This window comes from Lampris incognitus, chromosome 2 (genome assembly GCF_029633865.1).
Source record: "Lampris incognitus isolate fLamInc1 chromosome 2, fLamInc1.hap2, whole genome shotgun sequence".
NCBI lineage: Eukaryota > Metazoa > Chordata > Actinopteri > Lampriformes > Lampridae > Lampris > Lampris incognitus.
The window spans coordinates 117728282-117739048 of record NC_079212.1 but is presented as its reverse complement, the minus strand read 5'-3'; the positions used below and the strand labels follow the sequence as shown (position 1 = coordinate 117739048).

The following is a 10767-nucleotide window of genomic DNA, read 5'->3' as shown; positions in this document are numbered from 1 at the left end:
AGACATTCCTGGGCCTCAGCTTCCCCTGCCTTCTCCCTCCCCACCTCGGCCCACCCAGCCTCAGGCTGCCCCGCGACCTGTTCGCACACGTTTACGCCCTGGCCACCTAGAGGACTTTGTGTCAACCTTTCATGTTTGAAATCCTGCCAGGGGGGGGGGGATGTTATGTCTGCACAAATCGACAGTGCTGCATTTGATTTGGTGCTGTTCTATTGTGCTGGGATCGATTGGTGATGCCTGCGGGCTCTGGGTTGTTTGATTGGGTCTGCCTGTGATATTGTGTCAGTCTAAATAAAGAATGCAACGTAGCGGTTGTGTCGAGCGACAGCGCTGTGTCCTGACGTGATTTCTAAATACAATAGAAACTCCTCACTGTCAGGTGAAAAGAAGCGGCTGGCGTCACTAGTTCGATCCCCAGCTCCTCCAGAGAGCGTGTCATAGTGTCCTTGAGCAAGACACCGAACCCCTAACTGTTTCTGATGAGCAGGTTGGTTGGTGCCTTGCATGGCAGCCTCTGCCATCAGTGTATGAATGTGTGTGTGAATAGGTGAATGTGAGGCATACACTGTAAAGCACTATGAGTGGTCAGTAGACTAGAAAGCGCTATATAAATGCAGTCCATTTACTTACCATTTACAGCTACATTGATATTCTCAGGGCTCAAGCCAGTCACTCGGTGGTAGATCGTCCAGTGCCCTCATAAAATTGAGAAACTGAGCTGGACAATACCTGGAAGACAGCATGTTTACCATCCAATGCCCCCATGCAGTTAGGGAAATTCCTGCCCAAACCAATTCCCATCTGCAGTCTTTAGTTGGTGTAAACTCCTCAATAAGACTGTCCCATGCAACATCTGGCACAATATCTGGCACTGTAGAAATAATCATTTAATATCTGGAGGCAATAGTGGTTTACCCATTGCCAGGTCTCTGAAATAAATGGCCGAATAATGCCAGAGGTCAAAATATAACTGAGGTGTATGCATATTCAAAATTTGATTGTTTGTCATAAAAGATTTGGTCAAATGAATGCTAATTAGAAGACAGCTGAAGTCTTAACAAGTCAGACTGTATGTCCAGTATGTGTGAATAGTAACAGTGCATACTCAAGTAGCTAGTAAGTAATGAATCAACATGGCCTGTAGTTACTGAATGGAACTTGATTCACTTAAAATCATCTGACGCCACAGATAATTGTTAAGTCACAAATGATATTTTCACCCTGACATTGTTTTCTTAATAATAGAATGTGACAGTTATACTCAGTGTTATGATATGACATGGAGAACCACGCATATGCTGATATTATGTCCAGCCCAAAATTTCACTAATTAACAACCAGACAGGGGAGGACTGATCAGTGAAGTCAGCTTGTGTAATGCGGACTTGAATGAAAACAGACATACACATTGGCCTTAACGGTGCATGACTGAATATCACTGCCATATGAGAATATTTGTTTCTGATTATAGGATTCCCTCGCCACTTTGTTAATCCCCGCCTATGATTTGAATTGTGGAACACGTGACTCTGGTGCAAGTTCTAGGGGCCAAATCTTATCAGCGTTATCAGACGAGGATCTCGATAGTGTCATGTAAGTGACCCGGATGTTAAAGGGGGAGACTTAATTTACCATTCAAGATAAAAGGAGAAGAATCAACACTGAAATAAGCCATCTGATCAAACAAAATTCAAAAAGCTAATGTATTTTTTATCATCATCCGTTCAGTTTTTTATCAGTTTACATTAATTTCTTTCTCTATTCATTTGCAAACAAAAGTTTAAGTTTTAACATTTTCTGAAGTACTTTTTTTAAAAATTGACAATAGAGTTGGGCATCATTTGAGCTCATACCTGGTCTGTTTAAAAAGGATTATTAAGTTATACTAACTTTGAAAATGCAATCGGAAATAAAGTCCCTTTCGCTTTCTTGTTGATACCAATACACAGATAATCAAAATAACTAAAAGGGCTATCATTGATATTTGAAGGTGTGGTTTATATTACTCCATCCTGAGTGAATTTTCCAAACGTCAAGCATTTAATCATATCAAAGGTACTTGTTGGGCACTTTCGAAAACATCTTATGTCTATATACAGATGATAAAAGAATGAACTATTAGGTAGAAAATAACACAAAAACCTTAAAGAATCACACTAGCCCTAACTCGAACTCCAGCTAATAATTGTACCACAAGTTTAGATAATATCGGATTTTTACTTTTAAATCGTGAAACATTCATTGCAATTTAAAAGGCAATAGACACGGCTGTTTTAAAACTGCACAGAGCAACTTGTCTCAGTTGTCCACGTCCGTTACTAATTGACTCGGTTGCTCAATAAAAATTATTATTATTTATTATGTATCTGTCGGCCTGTTTGTGAAGTTCATATCCATGTATGACGGTCCGGACGCTGCTGTAACGGCGCTATATGACCAGCGCAATTTGTGCAGTTGGGTCACGTGAGGTGGCGAAGAGTTTCTACTTCCTGTTTTAGACTGCTCGCCGATTCAGGAGAATAGACGGCGACCGCGACCCATATTGCACCGACAGCGAATACTGTGCCATTCAAGATGCTGGCCCTCATAAACAGGCTTTTGGACTGGTTCAGATCTTTATTTTGGAAGGAGGAGATGGAGCTCACACTAGTAGGACTGCAGTATTCCGGGAAAACGACGTTCGTCAACGTGATAGCAGTGAGTAGCAAACAAGCACAGTCAGTATGGGTCCGGGCTACTGCCTGGAACAGAGAGCCTTAGGCTCTATGAACCTTGATACTAATCGATTTTTTTTGGGTGTTCAAGACCGGAGCCAATATTAACAAAATTACTGGATTAATGTTTGCAATAGCTTTGGATGATTGCCGTGTGTTTGAGTGCTCTTGATAGCCAACTTTCTTCGCATGGCACTAAGCCTAAGTGTAATCTTTCAACTGTTTGGCTAGCTTAACGTTTAAATGACGAAGTTAGGTTATGTTGCTTCACGAATTGGTGAGACCTGTCATGTATTGAAACATCTGTAGCCAACGTGGCACGCAGTCATTATTAGTAATGGGTTGCCATCCCAAACCACATAATTTGTAAACAAGCCTGATGCCAACGTCATCAAGGGTGCAGCCAAGCAGATGCTCAGGGCCTGTGGCCATGATGATTTAGCTCGAAGATGAAATGTGAGGATGAGTGAGTTTATCTGTAACTTAGCCGTACGAGTTCACCATTTTCACACTTGTGTCTTCTTGGTGTTTCCCAGCAGATCATTTTAAGCAGTTGTTTGATCTTTGATTTTTTACTTGGCACTGTTTCTTTCACTGCGTACTATTTTTTCTGAAAGGGCTTCCCGCATCATTCGAGTCAAAATATTTAACATGGCATTTTGGGGCTGCATACTTGTATGTTTAGCTGTGACTCGATATCCTGAGCAGTTAGTGTTAAAAATGATGGGCCATAATGTTGTCTTCAGATGTGACCATTTTCCAGCTTGAAGGTCACAATACATTGGGGACCCCCATGCTTAGAGTCATCACGAGAATACATCATTCTTTTCTGCTTACTGACTGTGAGGTCAGCTGATGTGTAATGCGGTTTGGACAAAGCTGCCCTCTCTTTCACCATATCATTTGCAGGCTATTAGAGTGGACGTAAGTCCTATAATACCAGCAAGGCAACCAAGCCTTTATGTGTTTTGCATGTTGAAAATTTTCTAATATCTTAGTCTCTCAAAAGGGTTCAGCTCAGTCTGCACAATTAAAGGAAGCCTTTCAGATAGATGCCTGAGCTGGCTATTCTGGACTTCTGTTTTAAGGTTACATGACCAAATCAGCCAGCATTATGAATTGGTACAGTGTCATCTTTGTTGGAATATTATGGTACATAACATTAGATTGCTGATGAAAGGTAGATGACGTGTAGGTTTAAACTTAACAATGCTAATTAAAATAAAGCACCATCTCAAATGATTAGTACAGTAAATGGGCTAATTACTTCGAGTCAATTTAAGCGTCTAAAATTATGAAATTGATGTTTATTTTTGATAACAGTTCACAGTGGTGACTGTAAGTTACTTGTGTCATCAAGAGTATTGATTTACATGGGACATTTGTGCAAATATATTGATAATTTCGAGACTTTCACAGTACATGTGAAAGTCTACCATGTGGCACACATGGTAGTTGGAAGACCTGCAGCTCAAAGGGAGAATGCAGGGCATACTGGGGAGATGGTTATTCATACATCTCTTTCCCTATGTAATTTTGTTATCCCGTTTCATTGTTGTATCCTTTTTTCCTCTCCAATGTATGACCAATGTCTTTTATTGTCTCCTCTGCCGTGTATGTAAATGGTGTGTTGTGAGTCTCCCCTGTGAGCCTGTGTAGTCTTGTCCTCCTGTCAGATCTACATGGTGATGGTGGTTGCGTGGCTCAGCTCCTAGGCTGTACCAGTGGCATCTGGACACTGCTTGGCATCCTCCTCATATTCTTCATGTATCTTATAATTCCGTTATCCTCTTTCAATGTTGTATCCTGTAAATTGTGTTTTAAGCATCCATTGTATGTATGTCCATCTTGGGAGAGAGATCCCTGCCCTGTTGTTCTCCCTGAGGTTTCTTCCTATTTTTTCTCCCTGATAAAGTTTTTTTTAAATTTTTTTTTTTAGGGAGTTGTTCCTTATCTGATGCAAGGGTCTAAGGACAGGATGTTGTATTGCTTTAAAGCCCCCTGAGGCTAATTTGTGATATTGGGCTATACAGATAAAATTGACTTGATTCTCTCTCTCTCTCTTTCTCTCTCTCTCTCTCTCTCTCTCCCCCTCTCTCTCAATCTTGGCACTAAACTACAGCGTGATATATGTTGTCTTTGGAGCACATGCAGTACTGATTCTGTGATAGCATTAACATAAGGTTCTCTATTTGTCTCTTACAGTCTGGCCAATTCAGCGAAGACATGATCCCCACAGTTGGCTTCAACATGAGGAAGGTTACTAAAGGCAATGTGACAATAAAGGTGAGCTAGGTTTGCCAGCTTTTTACAAGCTGTTTCAGCTGTGTCATTAGCTTCTCTCTGCACCATTGCCAGTTTACAGCTTTTCACTCTGCATTCTAGAGCTGTTAAGAGATGCAGGCCTCTGTATTAAGGATAGAAATGTTACAATACCTTTTCCATTACAAGCCATGTGACCATATATGTGCTGTCTGCTGGCAGATATGGGACATAGGTGGACAGCCTCGCTTCAGAAGCATGTGGGAGCGCTACTGTCGAGGAGTTAATGCTATTGTGTAAGTATCTTAACACTCCAAAGTACTGCAGATGGACTTAGTGAAGAGGAAGCTACTATCACAGATTCTAACATATTAAAAAATGAGAAAAGCATGGAAATTTAAGCCATGTTTTATAGAAAGTTGTAGAAATTCTAAATAATTTGTTGCAGTCTGCTAATTTGGCTTGGCTGATGGTATATACAGGTGTCTTTTCAAAGGATAATTATCCAAGTGCAACTCATATTTACCTGATTCCAAAATGATTATAATATCTTAAACAAGATCTTCAACATTTAGACCATCTGTTGAAAATTTAAAGTTGGGTGTAGATATAGAATAGAGATCACAGAGTGTACAAATAATTACTTGCAGAAAAGCAATGTTTTTGATCTGACAAAATATGTAAGTAGGAGCCCTTTATCATATGGAAGAAAAGTGCTTCCTTGGAACTGATATCAGAAGGATTTAAAATAAACACACATTTTAAAAAGCAAACTGATAAATTATTTTTCCTAGTATCTCCAGTTCTTAATACATCTACTCATCTGTTTCCTGTGTTTGTATGAAATGAAGAACAGGGCTGTGTCTGTCTTAAACTTGATCCCTCCCACTCATATGGTTCTTACATGTTTATAAAATTATATTTAGAGTAAGAATAAATGACCATGTCATTTCTGAAGTATAGCCTTGAATTACAACATGTTAAACAGCTGTATAGATGCCAGCACCACTAACAGCTCTTTAAGACCTGCTTAAAAGTGATTTCTTAAGACTGGTATTACAACGGTCAACATTTTTTGCACATCTCATTGGTTAGGTGTTTACAGACCATCCATGTATTTGAATGCTGCTAAAAAAAAGTAAGTGCTGTTTCTTTCCTTTACAGTTACATGGTGGATGCAGCAGACCGAGAAAAAATTGAAGCTTCCAGAAATGAACTCCACAATCTATTAGATAAACCCCAGCTACAAGGAATACCTGTAAGGCGAAGGAGCCATTGGCTGCTGTGTCTTTTGGACCCAGATATTTTGATTTTAATAATCTTTGGTCAGGAAATTGATTTTTATTTATTTATTTTTGAGAGTGCAGTGACTCCTATCACACGTGGTCAATAGCCTTGTAATTAGTGATTGCTGCAACTAATGGGTTGTAGTGAGTCACGCCTGAGAGCATTACATTAAGTGGTGATTTGAACCCAAGCCAAGATATTTAATTAGATTTCAGTATCTCATCTAACAGGTTTATTGACATGATGGTCTCTGACATGCTGACTCAATAGACTTCCAGCAGCTGTGACTGCAGACTGCACATGAGCTTTCTTCTTTACCCTTAATAGGAAGTCTCTTGTAATTATTGAAGTCAAAGTCAACAGAAATCCTACACCTTTTCTGATCACATCATGTGATAACGCTGACACGTCAGTAGACCATTAAAAAAGACTTAGTGTTTTCATTTTGCTTTTGTGCTAGCAGATTGAGAGAATTTGTTATCTCTGGCGATTTAGTGAATTGTTCCGCATCCTTATGGCTAACATTGATTTTTTTTCTTCCTGTGTGTTGTGTTTCAGGTTCTTGTTCTTGGCAATAAAAGAGACCTACCAAATGCACTTGATGAAAAGCAACTTATTGAAAAAATGTGAGACATTCCAAATATTTCTGTTTTTAATCCTGTATAGCCACTCTTTGCATTTTGGACAAAATCTCATGCCCGTTTATGTGTTATAACCCCTTTATAGGAACTTGTCAGCCATTCAAGATAGAGAGATCTGCTGCTACTCTGTGTCCTGCAAAGAAAAAGACAATATAGGTAAGGATGGTATTGAATGTCAGTACCCCTCATGGTTGTGACCTGTTTTTGTTGACTCATGTCAGTTTTGACTATTTTTGGTACCTCTTGATACCAGAGAGTGTTAGGTTTTTCTGTCATTTCATTCTCAGATATCACACTGCAGTGGCTCATCCAGCATTCAAAGTCACGGCGAAGCTGAAAGTGAGGTCCCAAAGTCCCAACTTTGGCTGCAGCACCCAATGGCCATGGGTCCTTTACAGTCATCCCTTCCACTGCCTCTGTGATGTAATTCAGCTTTTACAGTTACTACCACAACCTGCACCACCCAGCACACTATCATAGATGTGTAGTCCCTGTACAGCACCACAGCCACCCTAGCTATCTGGAGTTTTGAAAAGTTGTCTCTATATTGTGCTAGAAAGTGGATTGTTCATACCCATCATGCCTTATTAACTGTCACTGCGGAGAAGCTCTGTGTCTTTTTTTCTTCTTCTTCCATTTAAATTGGTTTCATTCTGCTCAACACAGGGATCTTAATGGGTGGAACTAGTCTCTACCCATCACCAAAGTTCCATTTCTATTGCCTGCCTCATTTGGCTTTCATGTGATTGTAGTTTTTCTCAGTTATTTGCCAAATACCCTCAAATCCTGACAAATTCTTAGCAATCTACCCTGTGTTTTATTTGTTGGAATAAAGGAATATCAATTTTGTAAACTGACTTAAAACAGAGTTTACAGGTGAAAAATTACCCAAGGAAAATTTACCTGTGTGAATGGTTGACGTTTCTAAACCAATCCCGAAGATCAGTCAGCAGAGTTTTAAGTGCCTTCTGCTAAAATTAATGCTCCATGAGACAGTTTTTGCCTAGTGCAACTTCAGAATGACTCTTCTGAATAACTTAGTACAGACACAGCCTTTGTCATATTATAGTTTCTCTTGGTAATCCCATTTTAATCCCATTGTAATGTAATCATGTAATTGGCCAAAAAGGGCTGTTATGAAAAATGTCTGAAAATTGGAATGGAAAAATGGAAAAGAGGCTTGTAGCTATACTGAGTTTAGGAAAATGGTACCTTTTGTTTGGTCAGCAGATGGATTTGAATTCTGTTTTGCTGTCGCAGGGACTATTAAATGTAGCTTGAAATGGAAGATGACGTCTGCTTACAGTTCTCAGGTTGAAATAGTATTTTTGGCTTTCCTGAATACAGTATGAGTATGCCCAGATATCAAGTTGACATTTCATAGTGTTCAGGTTGGAAAACAGGCAGTCAGGTTTGGTCATGCTTGGGGGCATAGAGGATAGTTCATCAGATTTAAATAGGGCATGTCCATTGTCATCAATGCCCAACATCTCTTACACGATTGCCTGAGTCATGATGGCTTATATTACGCCTTCCAGGCCAAGGGCAAAGCTCAAAGCTTTCAGAATGACGTCTTGATCAAAAGCTATCATTTTTTTTTCTGCGAGAAGACAATGATTTTCAATTTTTTTTCGACTGCTGGTCGCAGATGTTGAATTGCAATAAGCCTACTTTATGGATATTAATAAGTCCCTTGCTTGGTTAAATTACCTTAATCAGTTTGAATTTAATTTGTGCTTTTTATGTGTACATGTTGGAGGGTGGGGTATGAATTGAATGTCACTATTTCCATAAAAGCCTACATGACTTGTGCTTCTTCATTTCATCTAGCCATCTTGTCAGTCCTCCAAAATACAGATTATCATATTGTTTTTTGTTTGGTCATATGTCTGTGTCTACTGGTGACTGTTGTAATCCTGATTGTTGATTGTTGGGACCACAGCAGCAAATTGGGTGACTGTGTGGGCAATTCAGTAAAGCTTTGTTACCTGTGTGCGATTTGTATGTGCATGTGCTGTATGTATCCACATTCAATTGCAGAATTTGTAAATAAGAAGATAGAAGTTTTTATTCAAATAAATGCTCTTGTAGATGTCATGCTTTCTTCCCCTGTGATTGCTAATAAATTTTGTTTTTATTTTTAATGATTTCAAGTCTGAACATCAGTGCACAGTGGGAAGTCCAGAATCATTTTCACCTCTAGGTGGAACTAAAGGACTCTGGGAAAAAGTTAGTAAATGCAAAGGGGTTTGATGTCTCCATATAAACTCTTGACGTCTGTTTCAAGCTCTAAGTGAAGTTCTTTTGTTACATGTAAGAAAGGCCTTTTTACTAGCTCTCTGAAATTGTACAACGTGTGCAAACTTAAGAATTAGATGACATCTGATGTAATTTGCAACCTCTTTCATTTGAGATTTGTTAATATTAAAAGCTTTTTTATGTGCCAGTTGGATTGCCTAGTCAACACTTATATTGGTCAGCCACTCAGAAAACATATCAAACACAACCAAAATCTCAAACGTTTAATCAAAAAAACATTAAAAAATTCAGAGAAGCTGTTATAAAATGGTTTAGGTCATTGTGCGTGAGTTTTTCACCTCCTGCTATTGTGTCCTGATACAACAGAGGATAGGACACAACTGCGCTACATTTTCATTTCATGAGGACAGATGCCAATTTAGAAAATGACTTCATCCAAATGACTAAGTTTTCTTGTGCAGAATTTATGATGAATACATAAAAAAAAAGCAGAATGAAATAAGGTACTGTTCAGTCAGGCTAAACAGATTTAACCAATCTGTCCTGCTATCATTATTTGCGTAATATTCATTATAACTAGTGTAAGTACAGAAATTATTTTGAATTTTTCAAGAAATGCTCAGTTACTTCCAGACCTCTTAAGAGACTCGGCACTTTTCCAGGTTTTTTGGCAGAGAAGTGCTATAATGCATCTTAAAAGAGTAGTAAAAAGTGGAGGAGGTGCATGCAGCAAACAAGGGGGTAATAAAGCAGGGCCTGTTCACACAGCTGGGGCTGTGCTGAGTCCTCAGAGGGAATGCCTGCCTGGTAAAGCAAAAACACCTTAATTAATCTCATTTCTTAACACAGGTTATAATGAACAGCTGCTGACCTTTATTGTATGCCAGGGGCAGTAGTTTGAATGTGTGGACAGATGCAGGTGTTATCTGATGTACTCCATGAGTATGCATTGTGTGTGTGTGTGTGTGTGTGTGTGTGCATCTGCTTGCACTGGAATAGGTAGAGCTGTGTGCATATAGGCCCTGTGAGTTTGTGTGTGGTATTGCATGGGCTTGTGTTACAACTGCAGCGGACACATAGGATTAAGGTGTTTGTTAATTGGTCGTGGTGTGCAGAACAGGTCATGGATATGACCCGAAGGTGTGACATAGCAGTGATGTAGTTACACTCCATTGCCACTGCTAATGAACACTCGCATGTAATCTGATAGTTTTCACCTACCACCCCTCATGCTGTTTTCATTTCCCAAGCATGAATTGAAGTCCCGCTACATAAATGGATAATCATCGCCCAGATTACAAGAATTACAAGCAGTGAACACTGCATTGCAGTTTAAGAGCAGCTGTGAATTTTAGATGTAGTCGTCTGTGCTCCTTATCCGTGTGAAGAATACTGAATTTATTGATCCTCAGCAAAATAACACATTGTATTACGCATCGCTATCAAACTTCTTCACTGGAACTAAGCTGCCTTTCTAATACACACTGTTGGTTCCAGATTGAAAACACTGCTGCATACCGGCCGGTTGAGTTCTGTCTTTTCACCAAAAAAAAAAAAAAAAAATCTGGACAATGTCACCCAACACCTAGTCGAGGAGCACTGCT

The 10767-nt window shown here is 39.4% G+C and overlaps 1 protein-coding gene across 1 annotated transcript; it reads left to right on the top strand.

Moving 5' to 3' along the window:
• The first annotated feature begins 2491 nt into the window (after nt 1–2491).
• LOC130106636 (ADP-ribosylation factor-like protein 8B) lies at nt 2492–9001 on the top strand. The gene is made up of 7 exons (XM_056272818.1): nt 2492–2697; nt 4920–5000; nt 5199–5272; nt 6141–6234; nt 6822–6889; nt 6990–7060; nt 7192–9001. The coding sequence occupies exons 1-7, from the start codon at nt 2575–2577 to the stop codon at nt 7239–7241; spliced, it is 561 nt and encodes a 186-aa protein (XP_056128793.1). The 5' UTR covers nt 2492–2574; the 3' UTR covers nt 7242–9001.
• Nucleotides 9002–10767: the final 1766 nt, after the last annotated feature.

Bases quoted from the DNA above. Each gene is read 5' to 3' on its own strand.
- LOC130106636 (XM_056272818.1), top strand. From the start codon at position 2,575: ATGCTGGCCCTCATAAACAGGCTTTTGGACTGGTTCAGATCTTTATTT. The intron at 5,273-6,140 runs GTAAGTATCTTA...TTTCCTTTACAG, and splicing joins CGAGGAGTTAATGCTATTGT to TTACATGGTGGATGCAGCAG. The intron at 6,890-6,989 runs GTGAGACATTCC...ACCCCTTTATAG, and splicing joins AAGCAACTTATTGAAAAAAT to GAACTTGTCAGCCATTCAAG.